Below are 27,930 nucleotides of genomic sequence, written 5' to 3'. Positions count from 1 at the left end.
AAGGTGCAGAGTGAAATTTTCTAGATGCCGGACCAAGGATTTAGAAATACATAGATTATCACTTTGCATGCAAGATACTAGGAAAGAATTGTTATTATTAGAATTATCAAGTTAGGAACCTGTGGGGAACAGTTAATTTAGTTAGTTATATTTAGTTATTTAGAAATAATACCCCCCCTTTTACTGTCTTTTGTTTTCTAAGGAAATAATTAACTAAATAATCGTAATAATAGATTGAAGCTAAGTCTGAACTATTTTCCTCGTGTGAACGATCACAACCTCATTAGTTGGGTTCTTTTCTCGATATGACCGCTTTACTTCTTATTTGAGAAGTAAGTTAGAGCGTATCAATTGACCAAGTCATCCCACTACCTTCCTGTAAAGGTTTCTTACCATGAGGAGGAATATGCTAAATGTTATGTTAGGGAAATTGGGAAGTTACATGGGGTCCCCTTGTCCATCATTTCTGATAGGAGAACTCAGTTCACCTCACATTTTTGGATATCTTTCCAAGATGGACTTTGTATGCGAATAAATCATAGCACCGCTTTCCACCCTCAAATGGATGGAAAAGTAGAGCGCACTATTTAAACTCTAAATGATATGTTGACGGCTTGTGTGATTGTTTGAAGGTCAATTGGGATTATCACCTACTAGTAATCGAGTTCTCCTACAACAATAGTTACTATGCAAGTATCGGTATGGAACCTTTTGAAGCACTTTATGGAAGAAAGTGACGGTCCCCGATTGGATAGTTTGAAGTGGGTGAGTTTGCTATTCTTGGTCTCGAGTTATTGTATGAAGCCATATAGAAAGTTCGACTCATAAAGAAGAGGTTAAAAATGACTTTTAGTCAGCAAAAGTCTTATGCCGACAATAGAAAGAGTGACCTTGAATTCGAAGAAGGATATTTGGTGTATTTACAAATTTCACCCATGAAAGGGGTGATGAGGTTCGGAAAGAAGGGGAAGCTTAGTCCTCGTTATGTGGGTCCGTATGAAATTATGAAGCGAGTTGGGAGTGTTTCCTATGAGTTGAGGTTGCCAAATAAGTTGTCCCTGATTCATACCTTGTTCCAGGTTGCTATACTTAAGAAGTGTGTAGGTGATCCAATTTCCATTATTCCTCTAGAAGGTTTAAGGGTAAAGGAGGAACGATCCTATGAAGAGATTCAGGTTGAGGTTTTTGATCATCAAGTTAAGAAATTGAGCAATAAGGAGGTTGCCTCCACAAAAGTTCTATGGACGAACTACCTTGTTGATGGAGCTACATAGAGGCCGAGGCCGTAATGAACTCCCTCTATCCTCATTCCTTACTCCTAGTAAAGGTTGAGGTTTAGTAGTTCCTCATATGTCTATTATGCATAATATTGATACTATCATGATTTACTAAATATGTGTGCATATTATAGTAGAAAATCATGCTTAAGTTGAGTTCTTATTTTTCTATGAAAAATATTTATTATGTTGGTTTTCTCTTAAGTGTGTTGTGTTCTACAAGAACTCATGCAAGATTATAATGATTATGGTTGATGTGGTTTTGTTAAAAAAATCATCATGTCAACTTTTAATGTTCATTTTGAGCATATATTGAAATGGAGAAGGTAGTACCTCCTTAAGCTATTCAAAAGATTGAGCTTTTGTTATGGTATATGTGTCTTAAGTTCCTCTTTGTGTATGATATGTTTTTATGTTGAGGGGAGTTTAAATATCCTCTTATTAGCTGTGACCATTATTATTTTGGTTGTGGTTGCCTGCTAGTCTTGAGTCCTTTTTTAAGGTGTCATTCGGGGACGAATATTCCTAACAGGGGATATTGTAACACCCCACAAATCCATGACCTATAATAGGACCTAATATTTTGAGTAATAATGATTTTACACCTAAATAATTATAAACAAAATTTTTAAGAAATATTGGATCCATATGATTAAAGAAAAGCCTTAACGTCCGGAAACTAGCAAAATTCAAATAGTTGATGTCCCTGGGTTTGGTGATGTTTTCGAAGGGACATATGAAGTCCAACACTTCTAAAAAGACTTTAAATAGTTATAATGTAGTATGTAAGATCAAAACGTACAATAACGACAACCTAAGGACCACCGGAAGGGTCCTTTGTAAGGACTTGATGTTGGCGAGCAAGCTGCCAAGGCATCTTGCAAGCAGGTAGGTTCTGGTGGTTGTTGCGTGTGGCACAACCATCACGTGGGAATCTGGATATCTCCTCACGATGTGGGGCTGACACGGACCCTACTTCCTCGTCTTAAAATTCAAAAAGAAACTGGGGAATTAGCGTCGCAATGCGCATCTACTTCATAGATATCGTTAAAAGTAAAATTTTGGGTGTTTTGTATTCAGAAATAAACCCATTTAAGTGAGGGGTCTATTGGGTAATTTAATGGGTGACTATATAATCTATTAGGGTCGGTTTTATTTCCATTACAACACAAAAATTAAGTCACACAAGTTGAAATAAAAAACTCTCTCTCCCAAATTCTCTCTTCTTCCAAAACTTCATTCATGACCAATAGAGCTCCAAGAGAAGATCAATCCTTTATATTTTTCAAACGAATTTAGTGGATTTATCATATATAAGTTATGGGGTTTTTCACTCTTTGAAATATTTTCCCCAAGAGGTCCTTCAAAAGATTATTCTAGATCCCCCAAAACAAGGGTTTCTCTCCTCACATGGTTCTTCTTTCTAAAATTAAACTCTGAGTGAATTGTAATGAATTATGCTGAATTAATGTTTTAAGTATGAATTGATTATAAATTCATGAATTCCTATGATTTTTCCCTTGACCCATGTCTTTCCGCCAAATCCCTAATTTCTTGGATTGACTAAGGTGAATTGTTGAGGGTTATGACCATGTCCCTTGTTTACTTTGATTTAAGTTATGTTAATACATAATGAATTTCACTATTTCATATGTTTTGGTTGTGAGTTCTTTGGTATTGAAGTATTGATTACCATGAAGGGCAATGAGGCATGATCTTTATTTTCATTTAATCTCAATTATGCAAGGTGAAATCTACTTATGTGATAATAATGCTATAGCTAACTGTGTTGTTGTGATGTTGGTTACAAGGACCCCTCATACCTTACCCTAGATCTATGAATTGGCTATGAAATATGTAATTATATTTTTATATGATCATTATATGATTGAATTTAGTTTTTCATAATTATAATATAGTATCTAAAGTAAAAGGATAGTTTTTACTTGTGATGACCTATGAGCTATTTTGATAAGATGTTTACTTAAATATGTAAAAGAGATTAATGTGAACTTATATAATGTTATATGATTATTAATAAAGGGAATAGTTGCTTATCATAGGAAGGGCATGTAAATGAGATGGAGGTCTCACGTTAGTATGTCCAATATCCCACATGGGTTTCCTCACGTTAGTAAGTCTAGATTCCCTAGTTATGTGTTATCTCATGAGATGGAAACCTCCACGTTACTAATTCTAGATTTCTAGCAACAATCTCCTTGACCCTTAACTATGTGCCCACGTAGGACACTAGCTTAGTGGATCCACCTAATTAACTATGTACGAATGGTTACACCTTAGGCAAGTGTTAACCATCTCTTTTGGTGTGGGAGTAGGACGCTAGATTCAATGTAGCTAACATGGTCTCATTTCGGTTAATACACTTGTATCCATAACGTTAAAGTAAATGAATAAGTTAAGTATGTTAACTCTTAATAGGGTTGTCGTGAAAGCTTCTTCATATTGTTAGGGAAGGTATGGGACTACCCTTACTCATTGCACATGTGGGGTCCTAAGGGATGGTTCTAGTAGTGTCCTTTTTATGATTACAAATTATGATTATGTAGATAAAATGTAGTAGTATTTATGTACTAATCATGTTATGAATTATGAGGATATGTTGTAAGTATGAAGTGGGCCGCTTAATGTGATATTTAGCCTTGGATAGCATTACGGGGTTCTATCTTTGGCATTGCACAAGTATTGTTTGGGTGATCTACATGTTGGCTTACATTATGTTGAATTGACTTATTATGATTTTGATACATGCATGTTGAGTTAAATTATAAAAAAAACATGATTTTGACTAAATTTTCCTTTTCTCATGCATTGATGATTTCATGCATATGGTCCATACTTAGTACATGTGGTTTGTACTATCCCATATTTTCTTCCTTTCTCCCAAACATTTGAGGTTCGGGCCATTGAGAAGATTTGTGGTAATTGAAGAAGATGAGTTGACTCTTTACTAAAGTCAATTGGTGAGTCCTCCTGTGTCACAACCTAAGTCGAGACCCCAGACGAGACCGGTGTCGTTGACCTCTCATAGGTCGCACACAAGCCTACTCACGTCATTCTTACTTCGTCTAGGTTAATTTTAGCATAAAATTCAAAACTATTTATTTCTTAACATGCCTACTAAACATTCTACTTTATACGTAATTTTTCACCATCAACCATCTAACATTAAGATCATCAAATGAAAGAAACAATTTATTATAACGATAAAGATGTGCTTGTCAAAATGGCACCAATATAATGTCTCAACAAAATAAGAAAGAAACTCTAGTGGAACTTACTCCACTAGCTTAATCCTACAACTAATCCATAATGTAAAAGGGAAAGCATCCTCTAAAGCACGAGGTCCTACAAATTCCGGATGAATGCTCGACGTCCGGATAACTGCAGTGTTGATCCTGTAGCTCTAGCGTCCACCTGTGCTTGCACCTAAAAGTTTAGAGTTGTATAGAGTTAGTACACACTTGTACTAAGTATGGATATATGCAAAAACAGTCCAAGGACATGCATGAGTAAGAATAGCTCTTTCCTAGCAACATAATTATAGCATGTCAAGTCAGTGGACTTCCAAATTGAGATTAGGATAGTGAATGAACTTTCGAAATTTGTATTAGGAAAGTTTATGATCTTTCAAAAATTTTATTAGGAAAGTTATGCCATGAGAGGAACATGCATCATCATACTTAGCATTTTGCACACATCACAGAACCGCATACATATAGCAAATATCATAATTCCTATAACACATAACGTTGCTCATATCATTCATTCGTATTCCATGAGACCTTGGAATCATGGACTTGACAATAAGAATTCCCTGAAAATAAGGACTCAACATATGGGACCTCAACTAGGGAGTCTTCTTTAGCAAATACAGAGTCTTCTTCTTTCATTCATATATACGTCATTTCATTTCATTAACACGCAAGTGTAAACACCAGCTAAACCTAGGATGTAGTTTAGGACTTTAATAGTGTCCGTTGTGCAAAGACAAAGAATGATGTAATGTTATTACTTGAATCTAACTCACCTCTTGAATATCCTATCCTAACACCGTTGGTATCATTCGTTTCATTATATGCATCTATTAAGGCTAGCTTCATCCATTCATTTGGAACTTTAACTTTAACCGACATAGATATGTGAGCATCATGAAATCCATTGTCATGAAACCCCACACAGAAAAGAGGTGGAATCATCGGCCAAAGTGACCTAAAACATACTAACGTACATGGGAATTGAACCTCGCCAAATCCCTATATTGGCAGTATAGGTTCGATGGCTAGGAGATATAAGGACACCCATACCCAACATGCCGAACAGTCTCATCTCATGAGAGTTACGTGAACCTCTGCCTTTCCCGAAAGAAGGCAACAACGCTCATAGCTAGTCTATCGGTGCTCAGTATAAAGTTCCATTACATTCAACTAATACGTCATGGAAGCTAGCTTCTAGTATGAGGACATCATAGATCAATAGATGTTTTGTCATCTCATCATTAGTATAAAGTGTGTTAATCTCAATACTTTCATTAAAGTGTTCATAGAGACTGATCTCTTCATTAATTTTACACTCTCATAAGTGAGTACTTTTTTGTAACATTTACTTTGGCTCATTTGAGATTGCTCTCGTATTTTACATTAGCCTCATATCATGTTGTCACAAAATCATTAACATTAGCACATTTGCTCTTCATAATTACTCGCCCCATTTTACGTGAATGTTCGTTTCATCATATGCAAATGCACTTGGCCATGTAGTGTGTTTCACACTCTTACTTAACCCTTCTAGGGTTTCATCATTTCATTATTCATTTCATAATTTCTTTGTTCATTTCATCATTTCATTGTTTATTTCATCATTTCATTGTTCATTTCATTATGTGCCAATGCACTTGGTCATTTAGTGTGTTTTCCCCTCTTACTTAACCCTCTAGGGTTACATCATTTCGATACATACATCTTAGGTTCACTTATTTTTAAAAGTATGCTAGACTTCTTGGTCTATACATACAAGCCATGAGTCTTCTTTCATCGTTCGTTTATGTGATTCATAACTTCCTAAGATTATGTAGTACAAGACCTATGCATCTTGTGTGTAAGCCAAGATATCGATTTCGATCTAAGTAGGCATCATTATTCTAAAATATTTAATTCATGTATGTCTTCAGTATAAATACAGAATTTGGGTAAGCGAACACAGTTTAAAATCCCTTAGACAACACTTCACATATTTCTTTTTATTTAATTCTAGTCCACATGACATTGGGACACTAGATCGAGCCCCAACATCACCATTTCCTTTTTAGTTCTATCTTTTGAAAATTCTCTTTCTTGCTCGAGGGGTTGTGGGATCAATCGCCCACAACCCTTTTTTCATCTATTTCTCCTTGCCTATTTCGAGTTGACTATGAGGTTGTGGGATCAAACCCCCACAGCCTTTCATTATTTTTCATTTATTCTCCTCCTTAAATCTACCTAAGAGGTCTTGCATTTGATTTCTACATGCCTCCCCTTTATTTTTCTTTTATTATCCTCCTTAAATTTGCGTGAGAAGTCGTTGGTTCAATACCCACAAGCCTCCCCCTTTAGTTTTCTTTTATTCACCTCCTTAATCTGCCTAAGCGGTCGTGGGTTTGATTCCCACATGCCTCCCCATTTAGTTTTCTTTAATTCTCCTCCTTAATCTGCCTAAGAGATCTTGGGTTCGATTCCCACATGCCTCCCTCTTTATTTTTCTTTTATTCTCCTCCTTAAATCTGATTGAGAGGTGGTGGGTTCGAATCCCACTCCTCCCATTTCTTATTTTTTCCATTTTAAGTTACATTTTCCAGCCAATACCATTGTTCGAATCCCCGCCACCACATTTCTTTTTACTTCTTTATTCCCATGGTTTTTAACATGGTGAGGTCATGGGTTCAATACTCCATGACCTCACTTGTTTTAATTCATTTTTTTTTTCAAAATTTTGAACCCTCTTTGCTGATCGAAATTCATCACTAGAAGCTGGAAATTTTCTTTTAATTTTCAGCATCCTTTCATCAAGTTACCCCTTAGTTCTTAGTGGAATTTCGTAGTGCATTTACAACATTTTAGGTGTGTTTTCATGATTCGTTTAGACAAGAGACTATCCCTCAATTCAGCCACATTTTAAATCATATAAACATCACATTTACATCAACATGTGTACATGAAATATAAAGATCTATCATGCCATTTCAAGTCCTAAACAATGAAGAATAGCCACGACAACACACACATACACACGAAATTACATTTTAAGAAACATCAATTTAAGTCACATAATTCCAAAGATACATATAAACAAATAATCATTACAAAAAAACATTTCATCCCTAGTTTTCTACCAGCAAACAATACCAACCTATGATTCAATGGGAGCTAGTGACAGGGACATGCAACAGGGAACAATCCTAGTTTTTTGGAATAGATTTGTCTGACCATAAGGGGTCTCTTCGGAAAGGGACCAAGGGGGAAGAGAACCCATACATTTTTTATGTTAAAATCTTGACTTGATTCCCAAAAACTTCACCCAAGAACACGTCTAAGCCTCCTCAATATCAACTCCACTTCAACGACAACCTCCCTTAGCCTGTGTGCAATTAACAATTCTTTTCGTGTAATTTCGTCTGAGTTCTTCATGGGTGAAGAACTTGATTTATTTTATGCTTTTGTATACTATTTTGTCAGAAAAAAACATGAGAAATAATAAGTGAGATTGAGCGTGAGAGTGGAGAGATAAACGTGAGAGAGTGGGAATTGTCGATTCTGATGTTGAGACTTTCATTGTAGCCTATATGGTATATTCTAATAGACTAAAGGCTATGCTTAAACTATTGCGATTCATTCATTAGATTGTTTAATATGAGACAAAGTATTAGACTAAATTCCTATGTATTTTATGTTGTTTATTCGAGAAACCTATGTATGATTCCTACGTAGAAGTCTATGTAAACCTCCTTTCTATATTAACAAAACGTTTAAATTTTTCCCATATTTTTTTACCTGTGATGTGCTATGACAAATACAAAGGGCTTGTCTTTTTCCTCATAGAGGACGACGACGCCAGTAATGACTAGGGTGTACTTTATGTCATTACACGTACCATCCTGGTTAGGTAAATGAAGTAGCACATGCTCTTACCAGATTATCTTTGGGTAGTGTAGCCTAGGTTAAGGAAGAAATGAAGGAACTAGTGAAAGATGTTCACAGGCTTGCTCGCTCGGGAGTTCTACTTATGAGCATATCAAATAGTGGTGTAACAGTTCAGAATGGGGAAGAATCTTCTTTTGTATTGGAGGTTAAGGAAAAGCAAGTGTGTGATCCAATCTTTCTTTAACTTAAGGGTGCAGTCTATAATCAGAGAGTGGAAGTAAAACTCCAAGGGGGGAGATGGTGTATTTCGTTACCAAGGTAGTTTTCACAATGTGGGTGAGTTGAGACAACATATTCTTAAAAAAACAACTATATATTCTTTACATTCAGGTGTTACTAAGATGTATGAATCTACAGGAAGTCTATTAGTGAAATAGCATAAAGAGGGATATAACAGATTTTGTTAGTAAGTGACCCAATTTCCAGCAAGTCAAGGTAGAACATCAGAAACGAGGGGGTATGAATCAAGACATACACATTATGACTCAAGACATAAACATTCTTACTTGTAAGTGGGAATTTATAAATATTTATTTCATCATAGGGTTACCCCTTTCACGCATACAACATGATTCTATTTGGGTGATAGTTGATAGCATAACTAAGTTTTCTCGCTTTTTGGCAGTCAACACTACAAATTCATCAGAGGACTATGCCACGCTTTACATTAGTGAAATTGTGAGGTTGTATGGGATTCTTTTGTCTATATTCTCCGATAGAAGTCCTCGGTTTACCTCTCATATCTTGAAGTCATTTCAGAAGGGTCTTGGTACTCAAGTTAACCTTACCACAACATTTCATCCGCAGACGGATGAACATGCAGAGCGTACAATTAAGACCCTAGAGGATATATTAAGATCTTGTGTAATCGAATTCAGTGGTAGTTTGAATGATCACCTTACTCTTATTGAGTTTGCCTATAACAATATCTACTATTCCAACATTCAGATGGCCCCTTTTGAGGCATTGTGTGGGCATAGATGTAGATCTCTTGTTGGTTGGTTTGAAGTATATGAAGCTTCTCTTAAGGACATGATTCAATCGTTTATGCTATGGAGAAAGTGCAACTCATTATAGATAGACTTAAGACAATCCATAGTCATACGAAATCATATGCAGATTTAAGAAAAGGATTTAGAGTTACAAGTTGATCATTGGGTTTTCTTTAAAGGGGGTGATAAAATTTGGCAAGAATGGGAAGCTCAGTCTTAGATATGTAGGCCGTTATAAAATCTTGAAAAGTGTAGGAAAACTGGCATATGATTTATAATTTCTGTTAGAACTAGCAGGAGTGTGCTCGGTCTTCCACATCTCACTTTTGAAGAAGTGTGTGGGTTAACTAGCCTCCATGGTGCCATTAAATAGTGTTGCTGTGAAATATAGTATTTCTTCTAAGGATATATCAGTTGAGATCCTTGACCATTAGGTTAGAAGGTTGAGAAACAAAGAAGTCGCTTTAGTGAAGGTTTTGTTAAGGAGGTAGTCTGTAGAGATAGCTACTTGCAAGCATAAGCAACTATGAAATCTAAGTATCCTCACATCTTTCCTTCTGAGTCCACTCCATATTGAGGTAATGGTTCCTCTATTGTTTTACAGTCATTTATTCATGAATTCAGTATTAGAATCACGTTCTCTCAATTTTTACTTACATTTTAAGCATATTTGTATGTTCTTGGAACTCAATGCACTCAAAAATTTAGTTTTCAATGTTTAGTGGTAGGGATTACAGCCTCTCCCTCTATTTGAGATAGTTTAGTCTTCATTTGAGGACGAATTGTTGCAAAGGGTAGATAATGTAACACTCTGTATCCAAAACAGACCAAAAATTAAGACTTTAAGAAGTTGTAGGTGCCAACGATGGATCCAACTACAGACCATCAATCGACTTACGGTCAGTCACTGGACTCCATCGATGGTCCATAAAACTCCCAATTCTCAGTCGTGAATGATAGTCGGACAGTACAAACCGTCAATCGACTTACGGTATGTTAGTCTACTCCGTGGATAGACTAGTCAAATCCTTGTTCTTAGTTGCAAACGAGGATGAACCAGTACAGATCTTTAGTTGACTAATGGTCGATTAGTCCACTCCGTCAGCTCAGCAGTTGACTTATCGTTATAAGTCAGAGATAATGGTCGACCAGTATCGACCATCAGTAAACTGATCGTTCATTAATCAAATCTGTCAATGGTTTTGACAAACTTTTAAGTCAGGGTCATTTGATATTTTCCTTGTTCGTTTGTCCCCAAAAGCTATGTTCTTTAGACCCTAAATCATGACGTTTTATTAAGTTTAAACATAGAAACATAACTAGGATTTACCCAAGTAAAAATCATTAATCAAAACATAAAAAATTAGAAGAAGAGAGAAGGAAAAGGTCAAGAACGCTAGTTTAATAATGTTGGAAGTTTCCATCTATGCCAGCCCCAAAATCGAAAGATTTCTCACTTGAACTCATCAATAGGTATATAGGATTTCATTAGTGGGTTTATTTCGCCCATTGGGTCCCTATAATTAAGTAATTTTATTGATTACCTTATTATAAATACACCTAGGATTTCTAGAATTACACCGGATCATCATGAATTATTTATTAACAAGTTCCAAATCAGATTACCATGTTATTACTCAATTTATTGCATGAATTTAATAACCCTAGCTATGTATATCTTTAGTTATTGAATTACACATGTTAGTTCAAGTATTTCAGTTATTTAACTATACATGCCTCAATTATTAATGCATCATTACCATATTAATTGTTCTATTCTTAGTTTGCATGTTCAGTTAAGATATCTAGTATTTATGAAAACTCAGTCATAATAAGTTAAGTACTTAATTCAGTAGGATTAGAATAATACCGAATCACACTAGGGTTCATCATACCCAAATAGTACTAGAACTACTAGCCAAGTAGGTTGTAAGTCCCCTCTGTGGGCATCAACTTAGTGATCACGCCAGCATGCCTTTATACCTTTGGCAGGGTATATTGGGTCTTCTCGATGGAGTGTATCCATCAGAATCCACATTTAACTCACGTGGTTTTATTATTGGTTATAAGTATCTCTCACAGTTCAATAAAATTCCATTGCATTGACCATTTATCAGTATATCTAGTATTCAATTTAAGCATGTTATAAATTGGTCACTGCATTTATTTATCTAAGAAATAGGAATCTATATCATGTTAAGATTATATAATTTCTTTACTACTTTGGTAAGTTATGCATTATTTAAACTTTAGTCTATCCTTCATGCTTGTTACCTTTCAAGTACGGACACAAACGCACGCTATATCTAATTGTTATGTAGGTTCAAATTTTTTTAATTTCCATATCACACTTATATTGATTCCCCATTTCAGGTTGAGCAGAATGGTAAATCCTTATTCTCAAAGAACTTTAGACATGATTTTATTTCAGTATTTTTAGTCCTTTAGTTTCAGTTTTGCTAGACTTAGCTGGGACATATCCTAACATTTCTAGCCAGTTATAGGCTATTTTCATGAATAGTTAGTTTCAGCTTAGTATTGAGTTAACATCTTCTTTGTATTAACTTGATCAATTTTCATATATCTCTGTGGTAGTATATGGGTATTTCCCATATTTAGTTTTAATTATGATTTAGCTTCCACACCTGTTTATTATCTCTAGTATACACATGATCATGCCATCAGGGTTAGCTTGGGATCACTTGTTGTCCTAGGTCCCGTGTCCACGTCTCAGGGGTGACTCGAGGCGTCATAGTGACACCCAATTTACCTATAAGTATTGAAAATCTTTTCAAGAGGGTCTTCTAACTAAGTTAAGCTTAGTATGACCCATCACCCCCGAATCGATGGGCATGCGGAGGGTACCAAGTAAAGATATCACATAGGTTGGTTTGTGGTGGGTGAAATTGCTTTGATAGTTCTCGAGTTGGTACGCGAGGCCATTGAGAAAGTTTGACTTATAAGAGAGGTTGAAAATGTCTTATAGTCAGAAAAAGTCATATGCCGATGTGTGAAGAAGGGTTCTTTATTTTGATGTTAATGGTTGATTTTATGTGAAAATTTCACCCATGAAGAGTGTAATGCGGTTTGTTAAGAAAGGGAAGCTTAGTCCCATATAAGATTTTGAAGTGTAATGCTAAGGTTGTTTAGGAGTTACATTTTTTCAAATGATTCTGCATCGGTGCATCCCATTTTCCATGTATCTATGTTGAAAAAGTGTTTTGGTGATCCGACATCCATAGTTCCCTTACAGGGTTTGGGAGTTGATGATAGTCTCTCATATGAAAAATATTCGATCAAGATTTTGGTTTTATTTATGAGGGGAAACCCTCTATTTATATACAAGAATCTTACCTCTTTGGCCAAAAATGGCCGACACCTACTTTACACTTGGTCTTTTTACATTTGGCCGACGCTAAAAACTAAAAACTTAGTGGCCTATCTTTATTATTGGCCGACACACTTACTATTTACTTTACGACTTTTATAATTGGCTTTTTACAGCCGACACAACACGACAAAAATAAAAGACTATTACTTTGTACATATGGCTGATATTCAGCCGACACAAAAAATAAAATACTTTACTACCTTTTTTTTTTATTCTAAAATTACCTCAGGGATTATGTCATCCCCTTGGTTACATTTTGAACAAATATGGTCTGGGTATTTGTGCCCAACTAGCTTGCAATATCTTGTCATTAGTTCTTCGGATATGAATCCTTGCTTTATTGCTCTAGTTGTTGGCGTAGCTTTTTGTTTTAACAGGGACAAAATCCATTTTTGGACTTCTTCCATATCTGCTTGTCTTATTTCTCGCGAATTGGCATATATCATTAAGTGATCTCTCGAATAATAACTCCATATGGCGTTGCCTTGCAGATAGTTATTTGCTAGCTCTTGTATAATAGTTGATAATCCAATTATACTTTTATTGGCATAGAAACTGGGTATCTCAACTCTTGTTATCTCTGGCTGTTGGCCTATATCTTCTGGGATTATCATTTCCCACGTTAGCCCAATTTTGACTATCTGGATCATTGGCTTTATTTCATCATAGAGTATCTCCGCTGGTGCTGTGTAGAATCTTATGAAAAATAAGTTTCCTTTTGTTAACTTTTTATATATTAAAAATGCTTTGTGGACCTCTGGGATTCCACATATTTCTTCACCTGTATATGTATAGACTGTATTTAATAATCCATAGTTATAACAAGTTTTTACTAGGTTTGGATTAGTTTTTGGTTGTGCAATTAACTTGTTATAAACTTGTAGTTTTTGGGTTAGGTAGTCTTGGGTTTTTTCTAATGTCGTGGTAGATTTGGATTTTTGATTCAAAAAGTTTTGTATCTTGAATAGGTTTTCAATATATGTTCGGGATATATGGTTATATGTTTTCTTCTCTTTATGCAGGCTAGCTGCATGCGGAGATGTTTGTGGTGCTGAAAGGCTAGCTGCATGCGGAGATGTTTGTGGTGCTGAAGTATCTATTATCTGTACCTTTGGAGTAAATGGTTTGGTAAATACGCTATTTAGGTTTGTGTTTTTTGGTGTAGGTTTCTCCATAACTCCTTTGCTTGTACCTGCAACATCAGTAATGTCATGGGTTTTAAGGAGTTTCCCAACGTCTCCCTTTAGTTCTGGTTGTTTTTCGTCTGCCGAAGGACGTAGTTCCGCATTTTTAGAGTCATGCTGCTGACTATTAGCTTTCAGATTTTGTACCTCTGTCTCTATTTTTTCTATTTTCTGGCATAGGTTTGTGATCATTGCCAATAGATCTTTCATTATATCTCTTTCTTGAGAGGTAGTCTGCAATAAGATTTTCATCAGTTTTAATAATCTCAATTGTAACTGTAAAATTCAATATATTTAATATCAATCTTCTTATTTCTTTTGTTGTAACTGAATCATCTATCTTTTTGGTTATCCACCACTTTACCTGTGTGTTATCTGTTCTTACAATAAATTTATTGTAAACTATATATGGTTCAAATGCTAACAAACATTTATATAATGCAAATAATTCCTTTTGATTTATTTCCCATTATGCTTGTGCTTTAGTATATGATCCTGAGCAATACCTGCAATGGTGTTCTATCTTTTCTTTGTTATATTTATACTTTAATACTCCTCCATAACTATGGTCACTTGAATCTGTTTCAATTATATATGTAAATGTTTTACTTTCATCGGGAAAATATAGTTTTGGTAATTTTTTGCATAATTTTTTGATATTTTTTATGTGTTCTTTGTTTTTGTTGTCAAAATGATATTCTCTTTTTTGAGTTTTTTGTATAGTGGTTTTAAATGTTCTGCTAGTTTTGGTATGTATTCTCTTACTTGGTTTACTAATACTAAAAATGATTGTAATTTATTTTTTGTATCTATATTTTCATCAATAGTAATTATTTTTTGTACTATATGAATTTGTATTTTTATTCCATTTTTATCTATTTGTATTCCAAGAAATTCTATCTGTGGTTTCATAATTTCTTCTTTACTTTTACTTAAACTTATACCTGAATGTTTAATTATATGTATACATTTTTCTAATAATCTTATATGTTCATCTTGTATTTTAGAATATAGTAATATATCATCTATATATACAACACAATTTTCTAACTGGTTAAAACAGTTATCCATAAAATGTTGGTATTTACCTCGTGCATTTTTATATCCAAATGGTAATACATTCCATTCATAGAATCCTTGCGGTACTGTGAATGCTGTTAATTGTTTAGATTCTTCTTCTAATTTTATGTGGTAAAATCCTGATTTACAGTCAAATTTACTAAAATAATTATATCCTTGTATTTGTCTTATTTTTAGTATTTTGTTTGGTATTGGATAATTGTATGTTTTAGTTTTAACATTTAGATTACGATAATCTATGACCATTCTACTTTTACCTCTTTTTTGTTCACCACGTTTTATAACTATAAATGCTGGACTTGTATGTTTACTATTGCTTTCTTGTATGTAATTATTTTCTAATAATTCATCTATATGCATTTTAAATTCTTTTAAATCATCAAAGTTATATTTTAATGGTTTCTGTGTTATTATACTATTTTCATCTATTAATTCAATTTTTACTTTTCTCTTATGTTTTTCCCATCCTTGTAATGGATTTTCACTGTATAATTGTTCTAGTTGTTCATTAATTATTTTAACTTTGTCTATTGTAAATATAATTATTTCTAATTGTGATATTTGTTTCTTATTTATATTTTCCATTTTTTGGTTTATTTTTTCACTTCCTTTTATCCATTCCATAGGTTTTCGTTGTTTATTATTTACTCTTTTTGCTCCTATTTTGTTCCGCATGGTGTGGTAAACCACCAATATGTCTTTGTTATTATGAAAAAAATGGCATTCCTAATAACATCTCTTTTGTGGTAAATTCAAAATTATACATTTCTTCTATTGTTAGTATTTTATCCCATAATTGTATTTTTATATTTTTTGCTTTATATTTAATCATACTTTCTTCGTTATTAAATCATGTTACTACCATAGGTATTTTTAATTTTTCCCATTTATTTTCTGGTAAGCAATTATATTTACATATATTTGCTTCTGCTCCTGTATCTATCATAAGAGTATAATATCTGTTGTGATATCCTTCTACAATAATCTTTGCAAGTATAAATATTTTCATTAATCATTTTGTTCTTTTTATAATTATTTTCTTATTTTGACAAGTTATTGTTAATTGTTCATTTTCTATGTTGTATGGTTTAACCTTTTCTAGCCATTTTATTCCTAATGTAATATTATGGTTTTCTTGGTATATTTTAAATGATATTACTAAGGGTATTCCTCCTATAATTATTTCTTTTTCCGTTGTTTCTTCATTTGTGTTTACTAGCTCACTAGGTAATCCAGGGCATATGTGTCCTGTTTTCATAATTTCTTCTTCTAATACTAACTCTCTTGTTATGTAATTTTATTCTTGTCCTGTATTTATTAAGATTTTATATTTTCTTTGGTCTATTATTCCTGCTATGTAATAATGATATGGTGTTATTTCTTCCTTATCTAATAAGTTTTGTGGGATTTCATAATTCCTTTTAGATGTACTCATTCTTGATGAGGTAGTTCTTGTTAACATATTTGGTACGCTTGAAGTGCTTAATCTTTCTTTTACAATTTCTAAATCTTCTTCTATGTCAATTTCCTTATAGCTATAGTCATTATTGTCTATTATAATAATTATTTTTTCAAAAGGATTTTCTATTTTTATTTTATCAATTTTATTTCTTGCTGTTATTTTATGCTTTGTTGTTAATATGTATAGGTTTTTACATCTTGCTGTAAATACTTTGCTACCTGGTGCTAGTTCTATTCCAGACATTTTCCAATATAAGACTAATGATTTATCTATATTTCTATCTTTTAATGGTACTGTATAATTAACACTTATTATAAATTTAAATTTTTGATATATTATGTTTCCTTTTACTGCACTAATTACGCTTTTTTTCTATAGGGTGTATAATTCTATCATCTGCTAAATATATTTAAATAGGTGTATCTATTCCTTCTCTAAAACAAGCTTTTATTAATATTTCTATTCCTCCTAAATGTACATATTTTATTGGTGTTTTAGCTTTTATATCTTGTATTTCTTTGTTTATTATTCGTTTATTTAGTATAGGTATATATGCTTTTCCTCTTGTATATTTGCAATGTATGATATGTTCTTTCTGACTAACTACATAGTATTCTTCTTTTTGTCTTTTAAACCTATTTCTTTAAGTAGGTATTTCAAGTACTTTTTCAACAATTAAATCTAATTCTTTTCCTTTTATTTGTTCAAAAATTGTATTATCAAATATAATTTTTTGTTCTGATAATTCTTCATTTTGATAATCTTCCTTGGATGTTATTTTTATTTCATCTTCAGACATTATATTTCTTCATCTGTTTCGTTATTATCTATATTAATATTTTCTTCTTCATTTTTAGTTTGTATATCTGATACTTCATATATACTATCGTTTTCACTTAATTCATAGTCTATGTATTCTATTTGCATATATTCGTCATCATCTATAACTATTTCTGCAATTTGTTTTCTTTTTGGATTTTCAGTCACTAGCTATGTGTCCTATCTTTTTGCAATTATAACATGTACATTGGGATATTTTTCTTTTAGGTCTATATGGTCTTTTCATTTTATAGTTTTTTACATAATACCTTCGTCTTGGTTGTTTATATTTATACTTAGTTTTATTTTTTCTATAATTTTTATATCTTTTGAATTTTTGTTTTTTATTTGTACACCCAAACTGTGGTGCCATTTTATTTTTACAACATGATAAATTTTTATTTAGTACTTTTTCCATTTTTAATTTTTCTTTTTGGTTCTCACATAATTGTGTAAACCATTGAGATAGAAATTTTATTCTAGATCCTAAAGTATCTACCATTCCTTCATTATTCCAATCCTTTATTATTTTTGTACTAAATGGTTCTGGTAATTTTGTAAAATATTGTTTTCTTATTTCTTTTGCTTCGTCTAAATTGTATTTAGCTTTGTCATAATATTCTTTGAATGCACAAGTATATTCTTCTATATAACACATTTTACATATAGCTAATTTTGTCATAAGTTGTCTATTTATTATTTTTTCCCTATTTTGTTCACTTATATCCGTGGTCATACCTCCAAATTCACTTCTTATTGCTGATTCATTTGTCTAGTATATCTATATTTGTTGCTGATGAGGATCCATCCATTTTCTTATCATTCCTAAGTACTTCTAAACTTTCTGAGGGTAGATTTTCTATCCATAATTTTTGCTGTTCCTACGAATGTTCTTTCTATGTATCTTGGTGTTTTTGTTGTTTCTATTTTGTTATCTATTAACTGTTTAGATATATTTCCTGTCCATAATAATATTGCTTTATTTATGTCTGTGACACAATCTAAATCTAAGAAATTATATTGTTCACTTATTGGTTTTGGTATCCAATTTTTATTTAATCTACTGTTCCATATTGCATTATTTCTATCTGATTGTTGATAACTTTCTGTATAATAAGTTGGTGGTGTCCACCTAGGACTACTTCTAGGACTATTTCTGGGACTATTATCTGAGCTTTTTACTCTTGACGTACTAGGTCTATTCATATCTCCTGTGTTTATTTCTAATTTTTTTAGTTTATTTACTTGTTCTAAAATTTCTGTATATGTCTCACTTATGTCACTTATTTCTGATTTTTGGTCATTTTCATTTTCATCTATTTCATTTACTTCATTTGCCTCAAGATCTTCATTTAATTTTTGTTCCATTTTGTTTATTTTATTTGTTAGCTCTTTTTCTTTTTCTATCTGTTTTTCTTTTTGTTTATTTTCATATAACAATTTTAATCTTGCTAATTCTTTTTCTAGTTCGTTTATTCTTGTAGTTTTTATTTCTTCTAAATGTTGTACTTCTTGTTTTGCTTCTACTTTTATTTTTTCTATTTCTTTTGATTTGTCTATTTCTTCATTTTCTTTTGTTATTCTTATCATGACTGTTAAACTATCTTCTAATCTTGCTGTTTCTTTTTCTAACATCTAGTATAGATTATTTCCTATTTTTTTTTATATCTTCTTCCTAAATTTGAAAATATTATTTTTATTATCATTCCGTCTTGGTTTTCATATGTCTTTTCGTCTACTGCATATTCTTCTTTGTTCATTATAATTTATGTATTATATTATGTTGTAATTCATATTCAAGACAATCTAATTCTAATTCTAACATAAATATAACTTTTCTTTGTGCTAGTATTGATTTATTAAATGCTCCTGCTAATATATTTTTTTCTAATCTTCTTTTTCTATGTTGTAATTCTTGTTCTTTTTCAGTTATTTTTTCCATTATTTTTTCTATTAATTGTTGTTTATATTTTTCTTTGTTCATACTGTTTTTTCAAATAACAAACATATTTGTATTCTGTTTTCGAAATTATATTTATCAAATGATCTTTTTTATCGTTATTTGTTTTGATAAGTTGTTATAGTTGATATTCTATATATAAGGATTTTAATTTTTTTCATATTTTTCGTACCTTTTTATCTATCTTGGTTTTTGTTATTTTAGTTTCTTTGCTTGGTGTTGTATTATTCTTCATAAAATGTTTTCCTATAATATTCCCTTTTAAGTAGATCTAATCGTTGTATTTCATTAGCATTGTTTATAATATATTATAGATTTTCAACTTCTCGAGTTCTTAATCGAATAAATTTTCAATTAGTAGTTTTTCATGTAGATCTATGTCTTCTATAGTTTTTACCCAATATTGTAAGTATTCGTAATTTATCATTGGTCTCTGAATATATCTATATCATCATATAAATCATACATGTCATAGTAAAGTTCATCTTGTATACTTTGTATGGTTAGCTCAGTCAAACCTTGGGTTGTTATTTCTATTATTTCATATGTTACCAATTTGTCATAAATTTCTCTTTTTATATCAGTACTCAGATTTTTTAGTATATAGAGTAGTAATATCTTATAATTATCATCATCATCTATTAAATAGGTACTCATTTTATTCATTTTTGCTAAAAGGTTTTATTCCTTCCAACCTCTTAATGGATTATATTTATTTATTATGAAATAATAATGATTTAATAATCATCTAATCTAGTCACTACTACAGCTTTCTTCTTTGATTAGTTACCCTAACAGCGCCTCAACTTTGTTTACTCCCCTAAACGGCCGTCTTGCCTACCGATTTCAACTTTAGGATGACATAGTCAGGGCATACTTATTCGAAGAATATTTCTGTAGCAAACCTTCTAAAGATGCTTATTATAACATTATTAAGTCATGATAAACAATTATAATCAACAAGAGATTTTCAGGAATAAATTTATTTAGCTACTCATAAATTTGAGAGTGTATACCTAATTTTGTAGATTCGTAGCTCCAGTTTTTTCCATAGTTAATAGCTTAATTAGTTAGCTAGCTCTGATACCAATTTTGGGGGTGGAAGCGGATTTGTAAAGAAAGAGAAAATATTACAGAGAGGAGAAGATGATGGAAGATTAGTGGTTTTATTTATGAGGGGAAACCCTCTATTTATATACAACAATCCTACCTCTTTGGCCAAAAATGGCCGACACCTACTTTGCACTTGGCCTTTTTACATTTGGCCGACGCTAAAAATAAAAAACTTAGTGGCCTATCTTTATTATTGGCCGACACACTTACTATTTACTTTACGACTTTTATAATTGACCTTTTACAGCCGACACAACACGACAAAAATAAAAGACTATTACTTTGTACATATGGCTGATATTCAGCCGACACAAAAACAAAATACTTATATAGATATATATAATTGTTCGATATGCTCAACTTTTTCCTCTTACTCCTACAGTTATTGAATGTAATTTTCTCTATGTTTGTTCTATGATTTTGGAGTCATATCTGTCTTATGTGTTTCCATGATATCCATATAGATGCATGTTCATCAAAAAGATTAAATTTTGAAGGAAACGAATGATATGAATATTTTCCTCATGTTGTTGTGCATTAAGTATGATTTTGCTATAGGCTTCATGAGACGAATTAATCAACATTATAACACCAAAAAAATTAAGTGACATAGACAAGAAAATTACTTATTGAATAATGTTTCCCGACCTAGACTAATGTAATAAAAATGATTTAGAAGTATTAGATCCTAAACGTTATGGGACAACCATGACATCCGTAAACTAGTGAAATTGAACATGTAGAATTCCTTAGGTCTCGTGAAAGTTTGGGAGTGTCGTATGAAACATAAAACTTGTAAAACCTCTAAGAGTAAACCTTAGTGCATGTTTAGGGTCAAAAATTCTGTGTACGGCAACCCAAGGACAATCCTAAGGGCCCTCGAGGAGGATCCAAACGTTTGACTGAAAAACTGTAAAAAATAGAATACACTTGACGAGTGCAAACGACGCCCCGTTGATGGATTCACTCCCCATTCATGGATGTCTTGAGTCCAAACATAGTATTATGGAGATTTGGATCCATTTGAGGAATGTATGATAAAGAGTACGGAGTGCCAAGATGGTTCGTTCATTGATTGATGGACTGTCGATCATGGGCGTCTATTGGTGCCTGCACACCGGTGAAAGACATGGCCAAGCCAATGGTGGTTTAATAAATTCAAGACTCGGAAATTTAAATGGAGGGTCAGTTAAATTAATTTATTTTAGGTTTATTAAGTTATTTTAACACATAAAAAAAGTCTTCCCACTTTTAAATTCAAAACCCCCAAAACACTCTCAATTCTACCTGGAATTCTCACGATTCAACCTTCATTGAAGAGCATAGAAGCTTGGAGAAGAAGGCTATTTCCCCAATTTTTCTACTCAAATTAGTGTCTAAAATCTTGTTTAAGGTATGAATTCTTTCACTCTTGGTATTCCTTTCCCTAGGAGGTCCATTAAAAGGTGTTTCCAAACTTCCCCAAAACTGGGGTTTTTTCCTTTACACATGGGTCTTCTCTGAATAACGAAATTCTAAATCAACTATGATGAATTATGTTAATTGAATATTAATTAAGTATATAATTATGGTAAATTGTTTTTATTCACTTAAGATTCCATTTGATTCCGCATGTTCTTCCACAATTTCATGTAAACCTTGAATTGGTATGGTGAATTGTTGAACATGATGAATATGTCAATTATCTATATTGATGTTAGTTATTTTATGGATTCATGAATTAAATTATTTTATGTATTGGTTATGCATTCTTGGGTGTTATAAGTATGAAGTACAATGAATGTCAAAAAGGTATGAATGTTGGTTCTTCCTTGAACTCAATTATGAAAGATGAATTACTTAGATAGTAATGATGTTCCAGCTAATGTGTTGTCATGGTGTTGATGAAAAGGTCCCCTCATACTTTACCCTATACACTTGAATCAACTATGAAGTATTAATGTATGTTATGGTATTATGGTTAAATGATGGAAAGGTAGTTCTCATGATTATAATACATTGATTGACTGAAAGGTTTAAACACTTGCTAGTGTTTCTGAAGTGAAAGGATTGTTCTCACTTGTCATCAGGTATGAGTTATTATGATGAGATGATTGCATAAGGGTCTAGTAAAGGCTAATGTGAGTGTATGTGATTAATAAAGATGATTACTAAAGAGATTAGATGCTGAGCACCGAAAGGGCATGTAAATGAGATAGGGTTCTCACGTTTAGTATGTCCGGCTCCCCACATGGGTTTCCTCACGTTTAGCAAGTCCGAACTCCCTAAGATATTTGTTGTCTCAAGAGATGGAAACCCCTAGTTTAGCAAGTAAGGGTTTTTAGTAACAATCTCCTTGACCCTTAACTATGTGCCCATATAGGACTCTAGCTTAGTGGATCCACCTAGTTATCTATGTACAAACGGTTACACCATATGTAAGTGTTAGCCCTCTCTTTTCGGTGGGAGAGTAGAACACCGGATTCAAAGTTTCTCACACGGTCTAATGTCAATTAATGCATTCTTTTCCCCTAATGTAAAAATAAATGAATAAGGGAAATGTCTGCACTCTCACTATTGATTTTCTTGAGGTTGTTTCTATTTAGTGTGAGGGAGGGTATGGGACTAACTCATTGCAGTTGTGGGATCCTAACGGATGGTTCTAGTATTTTTTTTGTGATTATGTGATTACGTTAAGCTATGTATGACCTATATGAATATAGCAAGTTATGTTAAAATAAGAGATTTTCATGTATGTATAAAGTTTGTTGCTTAAAGTGATACTTATCTTTGACTAAGATTAGGGGATTCTATTCTTTACATTGCACAATTTTTTCTTGGATTGCTTAAATGTGGGGATGGTATCATGTTGGGTTGGATAATGATGCTTACTTCATATGTATATTGCATTTACCTTTTAAAAAGCATGTTTTAACTAAAATGTTTTTCTATATATACATTGATTATTTTTATGCATAGAAGTCATACTTAGTACATATATGTACTAACCAATATTTAATTCTCTTTTTCAAAAACAATGTAGGCTCAATCTATTAACGAATCAAGGTCCCTTTTCAAGGATACTTGGAACTTGCTTCTCAAAGTTAGTGAGTCCTCATGTCCGAGGACAAAACCCTTATGATCTAACTTTAGTTCTTTGCTTAAGCTGGAATAAATTATTGTATTTTCTAATTCTACACTCATTATTGGTGTAAGGGCTAAGTCCTCAATTTCTATCTTCTTATGTTTATATGTTATGAATTGACGAAATGAGACTTTATTTTCATATATGAAGCAAAGTTGAACTTCCAAATTAAAACTTATAATTTTTCTGCATTTGTATTCTATTTTACATGCTATGAAGAATGCTAAGGGTTTGTCTAAGTCATCTGTAAGGACATAGGCGCCAATTACGACTAGGGGGTGCTCTCAAGTGGTAACAACTTTGTATAAGCATAAGGTTGAGAATAATGTAGGATTTATGTCACAAAATACCACGTCAAGTAGAGTCTTGTTCATGGGTTTCAAGCGCTCAACACTTAAGAATAATATGCTACAAGATACTTAGGAACTTTAACTCTTTTGATATTCATTAGTCGTGCCTAAGAGTTTTACTCTATCTAATCCTTTCTTCTTATCCTTTTATTGTTCTTATAGGCGATGAATACAAGAAAGAACAATGGTAGAAGGGCCGTTGAAGAGAATGTGAATGAGGTGGTTTCCTCTCATACTCCTCAAAACCCTCAAGTTCCTATTGAAGAAGGGTTATGTCTAATGTTGAGATAAGAGCGGTTGTTCATATCTTGACATATGTGTTAGCCACTCAAGGTGTTAGGTCTACAAGGGTACAAGTGAACTCCTATGCTAGCACTACTGCTTCTAGATTAGGAATTTAACGAGGAATAACCCCCCTACTGTGACATAATTTAATTGACAAAAAATTTAAGAAATACGAAAAGATATGTAATGTTTCAAAAATATCCATATACGTTCATAGACCTTTTATCAAATAAGTGAGACCTAACATAACTAAAACATCGATAATGCCAATAAATATTATCAAAACAATGAAAACTTTGGCCCACAAGAGTTCATTGATGAACTATTTAAGGTTCTAGATGTTATGGGTGACTCTTCTCAAGAAAAGACGGAACAGGCCGGCTACCAACTCAACTATGTGGCTCATGTTTTGTATGACCAATGTAAGGATGAGAGACCCATTAGAGAAGGTCTGGTTAGTTGGGCTTCATTCCAACCGACTTTCCTTGATAAGTTCTTCCCCTTGGAATTACTGGAGAGGAAAATACAATAATTCATCAACCTTCACGAAGGGGGTATGAAATTGAAGGAGTATAGCCTCAAGTTCATTCAACTATCCAAACGTGCTCCTACTATGGTGGCGGATTCTAGGGCTAAGATGAATAATTTTTTATGGGGATATCCAAGCATATGGTTAATGAATGTAGGTCTGCTATGTTTATTCCTAGCATGGACATCTCTCGTCTAATGGTTCACGTCAAAAAATTTGAAGAACAAAAGCTTAAGAATGTTTTTAAGGTATTGAAGAGGACAAGGGCCGAAGATGGAAATTCCCCAAGGCTAGAGATGTGGTAGAAGATATGACAAGGTTCAAGAAGAGGTTTTCCGACATAGTTCATTCTAAGCCTCCAAGGGTCAACGAAGGTAAAGTGTGTGCCCACAAGTCTCAAGAGATAAAAGGTTGTTGTTCTTATGTTGAGAAGCCTATTTGTGCAAAGTGTGGTTGAAAACATGAAGGCAAGTACCAAGTTGGGACAGGTAATTGCTATAGTTTTGGTAAGAGTGGCCACATGAAGAGGGACTGCCCTATGTTGAAGCTCAATGGAGGGTGAATTCTCAAGAACAAGCAAGCTCTACGAAACCCGATATTCTAAAGAGGAATCAGTTTTATGCTCTTCATTCCAGAGGTGATCAAGAGATCTCTCCAAATGATGTTACCGGTATGCTGCAAGTATTTTCGATAAATGTTTATGCATTGTTGTCTCCCAGTGCCACTTTGTGTTTTGTAACTCCTTTAGTGTCTATGAAATTATATATACTTCCAAATGTATTACATGAACTTTTTTTGATTTCTACCTCGGTGGGTGATTCCATAGTTGTAAAAAAGAGTTTATAGGGGTTGTCCCATTTCATTGCCCAATAGAGTCACATTGGTTGATTTAGTAGATTTTGACATGTTCGACTTTAATGTCATTTTTGGGATGGATAGGCAACATGCTTGTTTTACTTCCATTTATTATAAAACTCAGGTAGAAAAGTTTATATTTCCTAATGAGTTCGTTTTACAACTGAATGGGAGAAACTTAGCTCCAAAAAAGTTGAATATTTTCATATCTTGAAGATTCTAAGTGGATTCTAAGAGATTTATCTACAATGTTGTGAGAGTCAAGAATGTTGAGTCTGATGCTACTCCATCAGTGTTGGTTACCGCATTGAAGGATTTTTTGGAAGATTTTCCCGATGACTTACCCGTAATTCCTCCCAGTGGGAAATTGATTACTGTCACAACCCAAAAGTATACCCTAGAAGAAATGTTATTCTAAGATCGTGGCACGGTGTACTTGACCTGCTGGACGTCTTGTACAAGCCCTTTGACATCATTCATTGCAAAATGTATGAAAAGTAGTGAAAAATTAAAACTTATCACAAGAAATGGTAATACCTCCAAATATCTTACATAGAGCATAACAAGGAAAGGCTAGGTCCAAATGTCACCATCATTGACACACGAGTATCTTCATCACGGACCATACATCAACAAAATAGAAATATCTAAGTCTACTACAATACTTTTAACAAAAAAACTAAACATATTGATGTACTCGAATCTATTAAGGAGATACCCTAACTTTTCTTGAATGAATATTACTATCCAAGCTTTAGTTCAATGAATCCTCTCAAATGCCACCTACACATTTATATATTAGATAAACTACATGGAATTAGTACATTAAAATGCACTATGTATGGTGACATACAATAAAATAATGCTAAAAGGATGTATAAAACATGCTCTTTTTGAATAACAAAATTCATAAAACAATAATAATAGTCAGTTACGAGTTAACATAAGCACATATAGTCACATCACGCAATAAAGCATCAAGATCACTCCAAATCACATAATCATGAGACTTTCCTACCAAAGTTTATTCAAAGGTCCACTTGACTAAGTTATGAAGCGTCCACCCATACAACCCCTTCACCCAATCCAAAGTGACTTTAAGGACTACCTTAGATAAGATTATTCACTTTTAATCATTAGACTCTCTACCTAGAGTTACTCTAAGACTCACCTAAGTTAGACAAGAAGAGAGTATCCATATACCCTATTCAAGCCTACATAATCAATCCTTAAAGCTACTATAGATAAATACCTTTTCATTAACATACCATTAACTTAAATCACTATGTTCATTAAACCATTTAAGAGATATTCAACAATAAATGACTTCACGTAATGATCTTCGAGAAGACCTAGGGAACCTACATACTAAACTCTTCAAATCCTACTCGTGCAATGTCTACATAGCGTCCCATTCAATTACCTACACACTATAGTACTTTTCCAACACTAGAATGTATCCCACATGATGAGAATAGACAATAACTAACAAATCATACAAGCTAGGCATGAAATTGTGAGTCAACCCTACTCCAATAAAGGGTGTTCCACTTGCCAAGGGTAGAACTAGGACACATCCCATGTAGGCACATGGTTAAGTAATATCAAGAGTTTATTTTTAATCTAGTTTCATCTAAAGAACATTCACTCCCCAAGCATACTCTCTCGGGGCTAGCCTTTGTTGTCATAGAGTAAATTAAATCATGGTGCATATGAAGAGGTACATATATAATACATAACCAAATCATATTTTACCTTACCAAGGGGGTCCACTTGTCTTCCACTTAATGGTCAAATAGGATAGCCTCATGACTTTCCTAAGGATGATTTCATGCCATTCGAGTCAACCGACTACGAAGTCTAACATTCACACAAGAAATATACCATTACAACTTTCAACTTCAAGGATATCATAACATTCTATCTAGGTTAAATGTTCTACATAAATAACATTATTGACTATGTTCTAGATCATGTTTCAAGCATACATACACATTCATGACAAAGGTTCTTTAGTCTACTAATTCAAGAGTCATATCCATATTCTTCATGTATCATGTAGAAGACATATCTCTACTAAACAAGACACACATACTACATCTTATCACATGTACAGTATCATTCAAGTAGCATATAGAGTCAACTAAGTACACTACATGTCAGCGTACACTCCTAAAGAATAATTAAGACTCATCATAATGTTAATATAGTCAACTAGGAAGATTGACACTTCAATCATCAAGTATACTCACATGAAGACATCACTATTACCTATCATCATCACATATATTCAATTAGAAGAACACATATTTTGAG

General features: G+C 33.0%; 1 protein-coding gene across 1 annotated transcript; it reads right to left on the bottom strand.

Moving 5' to 3' along the window:
- Positions 1–7,712: 7,712 nt before the first annotated feature.
- Positions 7,713–27,643, bottom strand: LOC109119593 (uncharacterized). The gene has a single exon (XM_026030278.2). The coding sequence runs from the start codon at positions 14,287–14,289 to the stop codon at positions 13,063–13,065; it is 1,227 nt and encodes a 408-aa protein (XP_025886063.2). The 5' UTR covers positions 14,290–27,643; the 3' UTR covers positions 7,713–13,062.
- Positions 27,644–27,930: the final 287 nt, after the last annotated feature.

This window comes from Solanum lycopersicum, chromosome 1 (genome assembly GCF_036512215.1).
Source record: "Solanum lycopersicum chromosome 1, SLM_r2.1".
Classification (NCBI taxonomy): Eukaryota; Viridiplantae; Streptophyta; class Magnoliopsida; order Solanales; family Solanaceae; genus Solanum; species Solanum lycopersicum.
The sequence above is the reverse complement of the archived record's forward strand: the minus strand, read 5'-3'. Positions and strand labels throughout refer to the sequence as shown.

What these genes read in the sequence shown, in the direction of transcription:
- LOC109119593 (XM_026030278.2), bottom strand. Translation starts at nt 14,289, where the DNA reads ATGAAAATCTTATTGCAGACTACCTCTCAAGAAAGAGATATAATGAAA.